Source organism: Ambystoma mexicanum, chromosome 3p (assembly GCF_040938575.1).
Source record: "Ambystoma mexicanum isolate Mex_15411 chromosome 3p, UKY_AmexF1_1, whole genome shotgun sequence".
NCBI lineage: Eukaryota > Metazoa > Chordata > Amphibia > Caudata > Ambystomatidae > Ambystoma > Ambystoma mexicanum.
The window spans coordinates 526562698-526578046 of NC_090925.1; the positions used below are offsets into that span (position 1 = coordinate 526562698).

The 15349-nt window shown below is 47.3% G+C and overlaps 1 protein-coding gene across 3 annotated transcripts in view; it reads left to right on the top strand.

The window, feature by feature from the left end:
• Nucleotides 1-300: 300 nt before the first annotated feature.
• Nucleotides 301-15349, top strand: part of CTSA (cathepsin A) — a 56209-nt gene continuing 41160 nt past the window's right edge. The window contains exons 1-10 of one of the 3 annotated variants that reach the window (XM_069651235.1): nt 301-456; nt 5592-5758; nt 8473-8584; nt 9141-9191; nt 9350-9436; nt 11829-11984; nt 12350-12441; nt 12538-12622; nt 12811-12902; nt 14649-14727. In XM_069651235.1, the coding sequence (XP_069507336.1) occupies nt 361-456; nt 5592-5758; nt 8473-8584; nt 9141-9191; nt 9350-9436; nt 11829-11984; nt 12350-12441; nt 12538-12622; nt 12811-12902; nt 14649-14727 (1017 nt within the window). In that variant the 5' untranslated portion in view covers nt 301-360. Of the gene's footprint in view, nt 588-4354; nt 4408-5591; nt 5759-8472; nt 8585-9140; nt 9192-9349; nt 9437-11828; nt 11985-12349; nt 12442-12537; nt 12623-12810; nt 12903-14648; nt 14728-15349 lie in introns of those variants that run through there. The other 2 variants (XM_069651236.1, XM_069651237.1) reach the window with 2 other exon arrangements.

Genomic DNA, 15349 nt, shown 5'->3' on the forward strand with positions numbered 1-15349 from the left:
TTTTTCGAGGAGCTCTGCAAAATGTGCTCTAAAATACACCATCTCCACCTGGGAAGGAGTCGGGCTCGGTTGCTACTGCAAATTCATGGGGAAAGGAGAAGAGGGGAATTCTGCCGAAGTAAACAACAACACATGAGTATGCGGACCCGTTTTAAAACCCTAGATCACCCCTATATGCTTAGAGAAAAGAGCCAATAATATACTATAAATCATAATTAAAGACCCGTGCACTCTTGTGCATAGACTTCTTCTAATCTTAAATACTGGACGGATGTTGGAAGCCAGCCTCTGTGGCTCTCCACGTCGTTGTTTGACTTGGTTCCTTCGGGTCTGGTGATCGGCTCATCACGTGAAAGGTTTATGCAAGAGTCATGTGATGGGAAAGTGCTGAGTGTTTCGAGCGACAAGGAAGCGGCGAGTGCGCGGAACGGGAGAGCAGAGGCGGGTGCAAAAGAGGTAAGGAAACCGGGCAATAACAGACTCAGCTAGGCGGCGGTGAGCGCACAAGCGGGCGCATATACAGTCCAGGAAGGAGCCGAGGACACTACTGGAAGAAGAGACTGAGCACGACGAAGTGCGGGAGTCAGGTGATGAAGAGAATGGCATGAGTAGACCAGGGAGGAGGAAGTCAGGCAGCACATAAGGGAGAGAGGGGAGCGACTGGCACTGCATTTACTATAAAGATACTGGACAGATCATAGGAGAGGGATGAGTAGGATGGAACGATGCAGGCTTTTCTTGGCAATTAAACTGAGGGACTTGATGCTTGGCTGCCCTGGAGCATACAATCCTGGTTGCTGTTGAGACTTGAAGGCTGTGCCACAGTGCACATGCTTGGATAACTGGAGTCACCATGCCATTATGTTAAATTCTGGTGGATGGCTTCCTGCCCCGCCGGTTGCCTCCAAACTCCATGACTGCCGATGCTTGCAGTGTGTGCCAAGAGCATGTCATGCAGTTTGGCCTCCCTGATGGGTAGTGGCAGCCACAACATATGGAGGGGGGGGGGGTGGATGGCAGTTTTTAAAGCTGGTAGTGCGTGGGGGCCATTAAACCAACTGTGCTGTTGGCACCACACCCCCTCCCCCTCCTAGGATGCTGACTAGATATTTTGCCTTCCCTTGGCCCCTTGCCTGCATCTTTTACCTCAACTGAGCTGGCACTCTATTGAGATAATTACCTCCCCGCTGCGACGTGGGAGCAGGCGGTTTTCATTAGAATAGGGTGCTGATGCTTGCTTCAGCGCCCTGTTCCAGTGATAACTCCCTGCTCCGGCCCGGGAATGTGGAGATAATTATCTTGATAGGGTGCCGAAGTACCCTATTGTTAAATGCACCCGCTGCCTTCTCCCACCACCGAAAATAAACATTTGGCACCTCCAAACCACAATTCACTGGGGCCGGGGTGCGGCAAATTGTTCTTTTTCTGCCCGGGGCGCTGCCGCCATTAAGGCCTGCACTGCCTCTATCCTGGGAAAGAAGGTGCGGCATCTGCCACTGCATTGAATGAGCAGACTTCCCGCCTCGAGTAGAGAGCATGAAGCATGGCCCGGACATGCTGCCTCTGCACACTTCCTCCTGGTGAGGCTGACTGTGGCAAAGCTGCGACCGCTGCTGCATTGGTTTGTCATAGGCCCCCGCAATGATTTGAAGAACTCCTTCCTACCTGGAGGAGAACCGAAATGGCGTGGCACCTGCCGCTGCCATAATGATATGAAAAGCTTCTGCCAGGCACAGAAAGAGGAGACTCGACACGGTTGCCTCATCACTGCATTAGTGTCATTGCAAGCTCCTATCTGGGGTAAGCTCCTGCCTGGGGGAAGAGAACAGCCACGTCGTAACTCCACCAACTTTTAGGGCAGAACAGCACACCATAGCATAACCTCCCCTAGAGACACAGGCTGACGCCCAGAAAGGAACACCCTGCAGCAGATGTGGCCCCCTGGTGCGGCTTTGCCTGTTTGTTTGGGAGTGTGCCCTCCTCTCGTGCCAAGGACTAATACAACTGATTGGAATGTTATTGCCCAAATATGATGTGATCCTGCCTGTCTATGGCTTAAAATGGGCTCTGAAAAAACAAGTTTGTTTGTTTGTTTAATATAGCGCAAGACCAAAACCCTCAGGTAGCTGAGCGCAAGCATTACAAGAATACTTAAGAAACTTAGTTACAGAGCAATGCAAGGATACTTATGAGGCTTGGTTACAGGAGTAGGTGGTTACATACAATGAGTAATAAACAGTTGAAACAGAGGTGGCATAAATGCAACCATAAGTTGGCAGTGACCAACTGAAATTCCGAGATACAAGCAAAGGATACCAGAATATACATTTGGCAGTGGCAAGACATAGTAATCATAAAAGGGCATTAAGAGTAGGCAAGGCGAAGGGTCATAGGGGGAAGAGAAGCGGTCAGGTTAAGTGTCATTAGTTCGTAGCCAGGTGAGGACTTTCCATCTGAATCTGGAGTTGGGTTGATCAGTTCTGAGATCTAGGGGAAGTCCATTCCAAGATTGGGCAGCTATGACCAGAAAGCTTGAGCCGCCGGCTGTGATCCTTTTATATCTGGGAACCACTAGAGTGTAGGCATTGGACATTCTCGTAAGTCGGTCAGAGGTTCTCTTGTTAACTCTATCTACCAGGTAGGGAGGCGCTACGTTATTGAGACATTTGGAAGTAAGAGAGAGGGTTTTAAGGGTAATCCTGTCTTTAATTTTAAGCCAATGGATGTTTCTTCTGAATGCAGAGATATGATCTCTGTTCGGGATATTTAAAGCTGCTCTAAGGGCATTATTTTGGAGCCTTTACAATTTATTGAGAATTTACTTGTCGGATCCCGCATATAAAGCATTGAAGTAATCCAGTCTGGATAGAATAAGTGCATTGGCTAGTGTTATGCAGCTGGTCTTAAATAGGAATGGGCTGCAAGCGCGGATCAATTTGCACCTGTATGCTTTAGAGGATGCTAGAGCGTTAATTTGCTTCTTAAATGTGAGTGCCGAGTCAAGATAGACACCAAGAGTTTTGACTGCAGGCATCACATTGATGACATTATTATCGATGTTGAATGAGGCATAGCTGGGGTCGAGTTTTTTAATAGCCGTCTTTGAGCCTAGGATCAATAGCTCTGTTTTGTCATCATTCAGGCAGTGGGCGTGGGATGCCATCCATGCCTGACTGAGAAGATGTATCCTGTTTACTAAGGCTGAGTCTTCTAAGAAGTTGCCCGAAGGGGGGATGAGGATCTGAGTGTCATCTGCGTAGTTAGTGTAGGTGAAACCCAGTCTGTCCAACTTGTCGAACAGGGGCTTAGTAAAGATGTTGTACATGGTAGGAGATACGCATGATTCTTGGGGAACGCCACAGGAGACTTGTATAGGGTCAGCGGCTGCTAGAGGCGAGAAGACTCTCATTGTACGGTTCGCAAGGAAGGATTGCACCCATTTTATGGCATCACTTGAAAAATGAGCAGCTGAACTAAGATGTTTACATAAAACTGCATGATCTACCAAGTCGAAAGCCGCTGGTAGGTCACGTCTCATAGTTGGTCCCCAGAGACCGATGAACGGGCTGTATAGTTTAAGCTGTGAACCCGCATATCTAGATTGCTCAAAAAGAACCCAGCAAAGCAGCATGTCGTTGTATCAAGGCTGCCCGCAGTGCGTTTCCTGTCCAAGCAAGCGCGTTATTCCCACTGTCTTGTACTAATAAAGGGTGCCCAAATGCACATCGCCCCCAATGTTCACAAATGTAATGATACCTTATGTAGGTGATTATTTCTTTGCCCCAATGCTCCCAAATGGACCAACTGTTAATGCATGTTTTTATGTGATGTGCTTTGTTAATGTTTATCGTCATCATTGTTTTATTTCATACCCTTGGCATGGGATGTTGGGACTTGAAGCCCGTGCCAGAGGGCTCGTGCTGAGTCGCATGCTGGGATCACTTGAGCGACCATGTGACTGTTAATAAATACCGGCGGGCGGCTTCCCACCCGGCAGTTTCCTCCCAACTCCATGACTCTGCCCATCCTTGTGGCCGTCTGCCAGGAGCAGGTAATGCCGCTCGGAGTCCCTGAGCACCTCACAACAATGGACTGGCCTCCCTGGAGCCCATAAGTCACTCGCAGGGAGCGCCACCTGCTGGCTTAGGGCTTCCTCACTCACGCTATCATTAACTCCGCTTACTTCCCAATCAACGGAAGGGCTCTCTCGACATAGACCAAATGCAATCGCACCTTAAGTTACTAGCCTGCATAAATACAATATGTGACTTCCTGCAGTGCCACCCTCCTCCTGCCATTATTGTAGGTCGCTAGTCATCCGCATCTACACAATTCCTGTTTCCTCGCAGGCCAGATAGCTGACTGGATTGGATGATTGGTGCTGTTTAACTAGGCGGAATATTACAGGTAATGGCCTGCTTACTAACAACTTACTCGTGTGACGAAGTGGAGTACTTTGTAAAGTTGCTTACCAGTTGGCTGAACACTTTGAATGTTCAGAATTGCTATTCCAGTTTCCGTCTTTCTGTGCTTGATAAGCTGTGTCCCTGCAAGTAACGAATATTAACACCAGTGTTTTTAGTCAGCAGAGTATGAAGCACTATATAAAAACACACACTATTACAAGTTTTGTTTTTGTTTCTTTTTCTGCCGTGGCCTGTGCACCATCCATTTTGAATAATTTCTTAGCAAAGTGCGTGGTAGAACTTGAATCAATTTTCGGTCCTGCCTTCTTTTTCTGTGGCAGTGCTTCTGGGCTCCGACGTCTTCGTAGTAGTGTGTGTGTGTGTGTGTAGAGTGTAATCTATTAAGAAGGTTTTTTTTAATTGGGATGGGCTCGCATTCTGTAGATGTCATCCAAGCCCGTCTTGAAGCGGGGCAACTGTAAAGAGGGCAATGCGTTCAGCAGGGCAGAACGTGGGCATGAATAAACGAGGTGGTAAGGAAGCAGAAGGACTATGCAGTGTTGGGCCAGTTTCATAACTTGGGGCACTCTGCAGTACTCGTCAATGCACTTTGACATGCACCGTTGGCCACAATGTATCCCAAAAGAACGCTGAAACTACTAGGCCCGGCAAAACCAAAGGGTGTTGTCTGTAAGGTTAATACATCGGAACCACTGGCACAGCTCTGGGAAACCATTTAGAAAATACTAGGTCAGCAGTTTTGTCATGAATAGAGAAGCATTTTTGTTTTTATGCAGTAATATATATATATATATATATATATATATATATATATATATATATATATATATTTTTTAACAGCCTGAGGGGGGATTGAAGGTTGTGTGAATTGACTTGTGCTGCATTCAATTGCTACTAAGTACCCCAGCAAACTACTGCTGTAGAAAGAAGTCGGGGAAACTCCCTTGGAGCCATGAACTATTAATAAAGATAGTGACCACGCTGCATACCAGGCAGGGGGTCTTTGATCAGTGGTACACTAGGCTTTAGAACTGTTCCCTGTAGTAGCCCCCACACCATCAATAAGAGGAAGCACCGATCTAGATTTAGTGACGTGGAACTGTGATGGACAAGGCGTGCACATGGCTAAATACTAGGCTCCGGCTGCATTTACTATCTTTCTAGATGATGTTTGCCCTGAAGTTATCGGCTCTGCTGTCGGCCTTGCTGCAGGTACAATCGGCTCCTGCTGGTGATGAAATCATTTTCCTCCCTGGATTGGCCAAACAGCCCTTCTTCCAGCAGTACTCTGGCTACCTGAGTGTCTCGGGCAACAAGCACCTCCACTACTGGTGAGTAACTTCTGCCTCACTGACCAAGGGCTCTTTTGGTAGGGCGGATTGAAGTAGAGTAGTGTATAACATGTTAGATCAATGTAGACCAGCTCAGTAGGTTGACTACCTGCCGCAGAGTTCGGTGTACCGGCTATAGGTCACAGGGTACAGTTATGAGCCAACAGGGGAGACTTTGCTTTTTAGCTTTACATGGTCATATCACAGTACAACCACAGGACACTTAAATTGGTATTCGTGCTTCTGTAAAATCAGTTCACACTGGGGAGTTTAGGAATCACGTGTGACGGAATGGCAGTGTTAGTGAGTTGTAAGTCTGTGCTGCTGTCTTCCCGATGGTAGTTTATGGTTGTTGTCAATGTGCCGGGGTCTAGTGTTGGGGATGCGACTGAATTAGTAATCACATAACTGCCTCGACCCCTTTGCACTACATCTCTGTGGGTGGGCAGCTTACATGCCGGCCACACATTTGCAGGTGAAGCGCCACATGTTTATGACTAAAATCACACACCTGCATAGCTTATACAATCCGGATGAGCAGGTGTGCACACTTGGTTTCTCCTTCCACGGCATTTTTTCATATCTCCATGCTTCTTCACTTAAGCGTAAACCAAACTGCTAATGTGGCTAAATGGGTCCCTACTGCTCGTTTGAAATGTTGCTGCTATGAGTCGGTCTTTTACCGTGAGAATGTTTTACTTGCATAGAACCTGACTCTCTATTAGTGCTGTACCAAACTATTTTGCCTGGTTGTCACCATTCCAACCCGGATGCCAGATCGAGTGGGGCACATTGAAGGATGAGTAGAGATTTGGGGGATGTTCTGTAGAACTGCTTAGTTCAGGTGGGTACATCCAAAGAGGCACACAATCCGCTGCTTCCTTCCTCATGATTTGAGGATTCACGCTGATTGCACAGCTCTGAGACCTGTGGCATGGGTGTGCGGCTGTTGGGCCAGTTGTGATTCCACAGGCTAGACGGAATGCTGCTATACTTATAATTGCACTTCCTCGTTTGGGTGTCTGTCTTTTCTCCCTATGCTGCACCTTCTCAGATGTAGGGAGACTCCTTTTAGAGTTGGTCACTTTTCATCGGGATTCTTTCATGCCCTCTTAAACTGTTGAGTGGTACAGTCTGAAATGAGAACACCCTATGATGCCAAAGGGTGGGTGGCGAGGGGAGAGGCCTTTTTCTCACTGAGCCATGCCTGATGTAGGAATGGGTATCCTCCCAGTTTGTGTCCTCTTGGTGTTTTATTGGTTGTGGGTGTATTCCCTACTCTTTACCACCTGATAGGTGATGGCGAATCTCTGGTTTTCCCACTTTTGTCATCTTGATGGTCACTTCTTCTTGGGGATGTCTCCTGTCCCCACCCTTGGTCTTCTCCTGTGGTTGTTTTGGGCTGTCTCGTATCTTTTCTGATCCCTTGGGCCAGGGCAGGTGGATGTCTCATGTCCACATTGCTGCCTGCTGTTGGTCTTCTCCGTTTGAGCCCCCCCCCTATATTCATTGTTTGAGTTCCTCATCCTGTTTAGCGATAGGGATGTTTCAGGGTCTGTTTCTTGTCCTGGCTCTGTAGGGGATGTCCCAGGGGCTCCTTGTTTAGATCCTTCTTTTGAATGGGCTGTGGGTCATCATCCTTGTCCAAGTCCTTATGTTGGGGGAATTGAGGTCAGTGATGATCTTTCTTTGGACTGCCTGCTTGTCGGTAAAGAAGATACTTGTATTTTCCTGATGGCTGGAGTTGTCTCATGCCTCACTGTTTGGTTGATGGTTATCTTAAACCCTCGTTTTAACTTGCTATGCTGATTGTTCATGGTTGGTTTCCACTGATGGGCATTGGGATGTTTCTACTTGGAACCTGCCTCTTGAGCGCCTTCTTGGCCACCTCTCCTGGGGTGAATCTGTTTTATTCTTCTGGGTGTTCCTCTGTAGTCTACCAGCAGGTCATCCATATAAGCCAAGTGCTGCTGAGTCCTGCCGAAGGATTTCCTTCCTTCCTGCTGTTGACTCAAACCGCGTCTTTTACACTCATTGCTCAGGTGGAATCCGAACCATAGGCCAAAAAGACATAATTTCTTGATTAGCGCTCTAAACCTTAAAGTGATACATACCGCTCATTTGGATGGGGTCGTGGTAATGGAAGCGGTCATCAACAGAGAATTGCATAATTGGGGAGTCGCCAGTTCCCTGGGGTGCTCTGGTAGTAGGGGAGTGAGATCCGTGGTACCTTCCGTTCTAGCAGTACTAGGGCAGCATGTGATTGATTCAGCGCGTATACACACAGTGGCGGAGGGTAAATGAGCCTCTCGGAAACTGGTGCAGACAGATGGCTGTGCATGGTAAATAAGCAAGCCTGTTTTTGCAATGTTAGACCCAGGAGTCTGCAGGTTAGCAGAGTGTGGTTTTTGGGAGTACCACTACCTAATGTGGGTTTTAATGTGTGGCGCTGGTATCGCCATTTGGCTGGCCAAGCGCTCCAGATGGTTGAAAGTTGGTGATCTCAAAGGAGATTTTTGTCAGGCCTGTTCCATTCTGTTTTATAGTTATAATTTCACCCTAAAACTAGTGTAATAAGATTTCAGTAACCTCAGTGTGGCCTGTTAGTGTAGCTCTGTCAAAAGTAGTGTTACTCGGCCTAGTCCCATCATAGGTGCGTGTGCCAATTCGACTCCACATTATTGAGTCTTTTAATCTTGTCTGTTTACCGGCAGGTTTGTCGAGTCTCAGAATGACCCCGGCAAAAGCCCTGTGGTTCTGTGGCTTAATGGAGGACCTGGCTGCAGTTCTTTGGATGGCCTCCTGACTGAACACGGCCCATTCCTGGTATGTAAAGCCTGCAGCTCCAACCTTTGTCCCTTTCCTGTCGAGACCACCGTTGCTTGTCTTCTTCCAGTGTGCATGGACGGCGTTGTGCTTCTGCATGCACCCTTAGTTGGCTTCTTGCCTGAGGTGCGCAGGGGTCCAAAGGGATGCTGTGAGTCACAGGTGTAGCCACGGGTGGGCCTTAGCGGGCAAGGTCCACCCAAAATCTGTAAATGCCCACTCAGCTGTGCTGTGTGGGGGTATTTACAGATGTTAATGTCACTGCAGTGGACCCAACTACATCAGCTTCAGGCCCCACTTCCTACTATCCTGGCTACACCTCTGCTGTGAGTTGGCGATTAACACTGGAGAATGAACCCCCCCCCCCTTTTGTTGGGAGGGTGAGGTGGGGACGATTTATGAATGATTCTGTTATTTATTCTGTGGTGGTGCTTGGGTGCCCCTCTGCTCTACTGTTGCCTCTTAACAGACTGCTCTTGTTCTCCTCGTTGCCGCCTCTTGCTCTGTGCCACATAGAGCTCATGTACTGAGACCGGTCTCGTTTTCCTTTCTACAGATCCAGCCTGATGGTATTACCCTGGAGTACAACCCGGAATCATGGAACACTGTAAGAGTACTAGCCAACCTCTACCAATGGCTCCTAGTCTCTCCCTGTCTCACCTGCTGCCCCCTCCTCTGTAACTCCCTCATTCCTAGCTCTCTTGATTGACGTGAATGCGTGCATTGCCTCTTGTCATTTTCAGTGCACCCTTGTCTCCCTTGCAGATCGTGAACATGCTCTACCTGGAGTCCCCTGCAGGCGTTGGCTTTTCCTACTCTGATGACAAGAATTATGCAACCAATGACACAGAGGTGAGCCTTAATCGGTGTGGTGAACACTGCCCCCCCACCTCTTCCCCAATATTCCCTGCCTCCTTTCCACCCTTCAAATCCAGGATCCAACTAGGGACTGCTACTAAAATGAGCAGCTTGTGGTTTCATGGCTGGCTGCAGGGTTTTTATCGCACATATCCTGTACATTGGATATGATTAATTTTTCCTGCTTAATGTCACCACTTGTTAAGAGCAGGTAAAACATTGGTCATTGTTATCTAACAGCGTGGACCTAGCTTGAGAGCAGTGGAGCACTGTACAGAGTGTGGGTAGCTGGCATTTGGGCTGGCATCTTTTACCAGTAGCGCAGTACTGTGAGGTCTGTGTGTCCATTGGAATTGGTTCTTGGTCAGATGTTTCTGAAATAATCTCTATCTCGCCAGCATTGAATCTCTGGATGTCGGTTGCCTCAAATGCTTGGATTGGCATTATCTTTATTACTAAACGGTTCACATGGTATACACGGATCTAAGACAAGGTGAAAACAAGAGATCTGAATGACACATTAATAGTAGCATTTGTAAAATGGCGCAGGCCACTGGCAAACGTCTGCCTAATACCCATACACAAGCCAAAACTGATGGATTTGCCAATGTCTAATTTTTTCATTCTTTTATTTATTTTTATTTTTTTTAACACGTCTCAGTTAACGACTGGTGTGCAGCTTTATAAATCAAATGGCTGAAGGCGCACTTGGTTGAGTCATTTTTATTACACCAGTAGCGCATTTACAGCCTAAATTAAGCCATTACCTTTCAGGTGGCTGCTTTGCAATAACACGATTACAAAGTTTGATGTACCTTCTTGGTAAAACAAGGTCAAAGACATCCCAGAAGGATGTACTTTGGGCAGGAAGTGGGTGGGAAAGGCTGTATAGATTTGCATGGCCATGGGCAGTCCATGGGTCGATAAATAACCAAACCCAAGCTTTGTGTCCCTCCTCATATCCCTGTGTCCCTTCTCCTATCCCATTTCCATCCTGGCTGTAATAATGCATCAGTTTCATCTTATAGTGCCATATAATAACCAAAACTAAAAACGATAAATGATCCTATCAACATTGCTGCCAGACAGGGGAACATACATGTCTACAAATTCACAGTACCAGGATGCCATTTGTTTAGCAAAATTACTTTGTTGCTCTTAGGTGAGTTATTTTAGCTTTTTGGCCAACTGAATATTTCAGATCTTTGCCATGGAATCAAAATATTTGTCCAAACCAAAAATGATCACACATGCATATCATTGGTTTATGTTTTTAAAATATATATCTGCAATGTAATTGTAGTGCATCCGTTTGCCAAGAACGGAACCGCTGGAGATAATGTGGGCTATCCATATAACTGCTGGCAAGTCATGCAGCATTTAGAAAAGGGGACGAATCCCATGGCACGCTTCTTCTGGCCCCACGTTTTCTCTCTAGTTTCTGGGATTGTCACTTGGGTTGCCTGTGCTAAAGATGGAGGCCAATGTGTCTGATGGTCAAAGCCTTAAGGAATGTCTCCAGCCGGTTTCCCTGAAGAGCGATACGTACTCCTTACCGTTGTGGGTCTCTAGATGCAGGGCGGTAGGTGTGCTTGTGTTTCGATTTCTGTGTTTGGTCGTCCTGGGTCTAGTAGTGTGTGCAATTTCATGGCATGGAAGCATCCCTTTGGGTACGTGATGCCTCTTGGCTGGATAAAGTGTGTGGTCTGTGTGAAAGCTCCTGTGGAAATTGTAGCTATCATGTGTTTTCTTGCCTCCCCATGCTTTGGGAGGAGAATTTGGGTTCCATGTGTTAATATCCCCGCAAAAATATCGCCATATTTTTACGGCGATATGGACCCTGCGGGGGACACCCATGCAACCCCCGCTCCCACAAAATATCCCCCCCAAAAAATATCGCCTATGGTGAGACAAACGGCCATATGCATGGCAATGTTTTTGGGGGGGATATTTTGTAGGGATACCAGAATTTGGCCAGATGGCTGTCTTAATTATCTGTGTAGGTCGGCGTGTACCCAAGTGAATCTGCCTTCACTGTGTTTTTGGGTGGTGTAGACTTTTAATCCTGGTAATGAGGGGATTGTGGCGTCTGTACTCGTCTCTGCTGGTGTATCTGTGCGCAAGCCTCTCTTTAGACTTTGGTGCGTGTGGGTGATCTGTTGGGTAGGAGTGGATTGTACTAAGTGGTTAATATGGATTCTGAGCCGTACGGAGTCAAGTTTCTCGTTTTAGGACTCCTTCTTTATAAGGTATGATTTAGACTCGTGCAGTGAGCTTGTGATGTATTGTCTCGGTTTGAAGTTTGTTCATAGAGCGGAGGATGCGTGACTTGGTTTAGCCATTTCTTTAGCTAACATGACCTCCATGTTTTTACTTTTGATCCAAGGTTGCAATGAACAACTACCTAGCGTTGAAGGAGTTTTTCCGCCTCTTCCCAGAGTACAGCAAGAATGAGTTTTTCATCACAGGAGAGAGCTATGGAGGAGTGTACGTCCCCACCCTGAGCGAACTGGTGATGGAGGATCCCAGCATCAACCTGCAGGTGAGCATTGGGTCGATGTATGATGTGTACTCGACCACAGGCTAGAGTCATTAAAACATCAGTGGTGTAGTGTTTGATGCTAGCCTGCGGTGGGTGCCTTCTGCATGGGTAACTACACACTGGTGTTGCCATTGGCTAGAATTGCTGCAAGAGTAAAACACGTACTTGAAATGTTTAACTGTCCAGTTAGCCCTCTTTAATGTTGGGTACAAGTAATTGAGTAGTGTGTATCGTCCATTGGTGTGGCCACTACCTCTCTAGGATGTGTGTCAGCTGTGGTCTGTCTTAATGTTCTGAAATGTATTGATTTGCTGTGTTGTCATGCACGCCACTAGTTACCAGATACTTGCCTTCTTGCCTTATAGGGAATTGCTGTTGGGAACGGGCTGTCAAGCTATGCCAGCAACCAGAATTCTCTAGTGAATTTTGCCTATTATCATGGACTTGTGGGTGACCGGTAAGAAGAAGAAGAACAGAGCAGTTAAGGGTTGGAAACGGATCTTCCCAGCTTTCTGGGTTGCTGGTTAGTCACTACCTTTTTTCTTTCTTTCAGGCTGTGGTCAGACCTGCAGACCTACTGTTGTCCCAAAGGACCCTGCGACTTCTACGATTCCTCCGATCCTAATTGTACGCTCCATGTGAGTATAGGTGCTGTAGATGTCTTTGCTAAACATGGGTCCCAGTCACCGAAGGCTTTTGAGTGATTTAAGCAGAGCATATGCTACTTTGTTTTTCGCCTATACTGCTTATGCCCTTATCCCACTCGGTTGTGCTGGTATACGTTTTTTCGTCTCACTTCATGGTCATGGTTTCCCTTTTTCGTTAGGTTCAAGAAGTCATGTATATCGTGTACAACATGGGATTGAACATCTACAATTTGTATGCCCCTTGTGCAGGAGGAGCTCCCGGAGAAATCAGGTAGGTATCTCTTTCCACCCCCACCACCTTTCTGCTAGGATTAGTTGTGCAGCTTTGTGCCAGTCCTCCACCTCCTTCGGGGGGTCTCCCACCAGCTCCTTGGTTTTGAGCTGCACGGTAAGGGATGACTGTGTACGGGGGCTAGAGTGGCTGTCCATGATCTTGTAGGGCCCAGGCACAGTAACACTGGGGTAGAGTGCACTGCTGTCTCCTACGTGGGTGTGGTGGTTGAGCATGTACTAGACCAGGGCTGAACATGTGGACTAAACTGCATATTAGCCAGGTATGAGTATATAGCCGGAGTGGACTGGGACTTGCAGTTGAGAGCGCACAGCAAAGAGACGACTGACCTACAGCATTAACTGTTGGACCTATTGTCAATAGCAGCCTAATGTAAGGATGTAAAGAACAAAAGCTTGAGGACCCATTGGGAGACGATACCGGTACCCATCAATAAGAATGGGGACGAAATCCCCCATAATGCATGATGGACAAACTGGTAAATACTTTTTTGTTTTTTTTGTTTGCTTGCTTGATTGTTCCCACCTCAAGACATCTGTGCAGAGATTACCAAACCATTTTGCAGCTGTTTTCACTGATCTCTCAGGGACTATAGTTACCGTGAACTGCATGCCTACTCCCTTGGGATTATTTGTGCCCATGATGAAGGATGCAATTTCTCACTAAAACAGATGTAGTGCATACAAAAGAGGACACAATGAAAATGCCCCACAAAGTGGGGTGAGGGCGGGGGAGACTGGCAGGGTAAGAAAAGGGTGTGATCCAGAAAGCTTGACCAAGTAATCTCTATTGAACTGCTAGGCTGAGACTCTTAAGAAAAAGATTGCCTAGGAGTTGCGGTCAGGGGCTGGAGATGCCAAAAGTGGGCAAAGGGCGTGAGAAGTAAAGGACTGTTGAGACAGAAAGGCCATCTCTGCTATGGGAATGTGTGCTATTCTAGTAAGGTGGAAGAGTAGGGACTGGAGCAGACGATACTCGAGGGGAAGAAAGTGCTGTCGCAATACCAGCATGCTTAGAACGAGGGCTGCTGGCATTCAGAAGGAAGGAGACGCGGAGCACAGTGCCACATGAGACGAATGCTAGCAAATAAGATGCAGGCTTGGGAGGAGGGCAGATTCTGAACGGAACCTTCTGAAATGGATGCCTTCCTTCCAACAGAACAGCAGCTCAAAAGCTGGATGGCCAGGTACTGCGATCACGCGTACTTGGGAACAATAAGAGTCAACAGTAAATTACTTTTCCAAGAACAGTGAGCTCCATGGTCACATGGAGTTTCAAAGAAAGCTGCCAGCAGCACTAAATCAATGTGCAAACGAGTAGGAGTTTACAGACGTGAAGTCTCACAGTGCACCGTTCTGGTTCTCGAACTCCCAAAAGGATTGCAAACCACATTCTTTTCTGGGGTCGTTATAGGGACTTGTGGCTCAATGCTAGGCTACTTGCCAATAAGTAACATAAGCGGCTGAACACTCATCTGGGGCCCTGGACCATTCCCTGGTGGTTGGATGCTGAAGCCCTTTACTTCTCCCACCGCTGTTGTAGATGCAGCTGACTGAAAATAGAGGTTGAGTGGGGATATACCAAGACACCCAGGGTTTGGTCGTGAATCTCCTGCGCCCCCGCCCAGATGGATACTTGCCAATAGGGTAGGAGGCAACAAGTCACCAAATGCAATCGGGTGATGCCGGAGAGTGCACAATGACACATTCTTGCTTTGCTTTGCAGGGAAGACAAAGATGCCATTGTTGTCCACCACTTTGGAATCCCCTTTTCTGGGTTACCAACACACAATCATTGGAATAAGGTGAGTGTTGCGGCCATTGGACAGAACTGATCACGTCTATTAATGTCGATGGTGTAAGACTCCCGTGACCCCTGATTTTAAAGCAAAATAAATGGTGAGTGCTGTCTTCGCTACGATCGCTTATTGTGGGCAAGGCAGGAGAGAAATGACATTTTTAAGTGCTTGTTTTGGTCAGCAATGTAGCAGTTGCCTCTCATCCCCCCTGCCCCCCGTCGTGGGGTTTAAGTACTGTGCATGCCTTTGTCTGTGGTGTACTGGATGCCTTTGTGTCTGTGATTCCAGTGTGAGGTCCGTGATGTCCCCTTTATATTGGGATTGTTGCGGGTTATGGTGGCTGGGTTCATGCTGATGGGCGAGGTCTGGCACAGTGCATGAAGTAGCATGATGATTGTGCTATTGGGGTCTTAGGCAAAGTTTGAATGCAGTACCCGCTGTGAACACTACAAGCAACTATGTGTAAATGACCAGGGGGGGGGGTGTCTGTAATCCTGCTCTCTATATGGCAGAGGAGAGGCACAGAGGACCCCAGCCAAGATTCTCTATTATTAGTAACGTAGTCGAGCAATCAAAGCCTATCTTTTCAGGAGGTGATGTGGGCTGGTTCTTAAGTACAGTGTAGTTC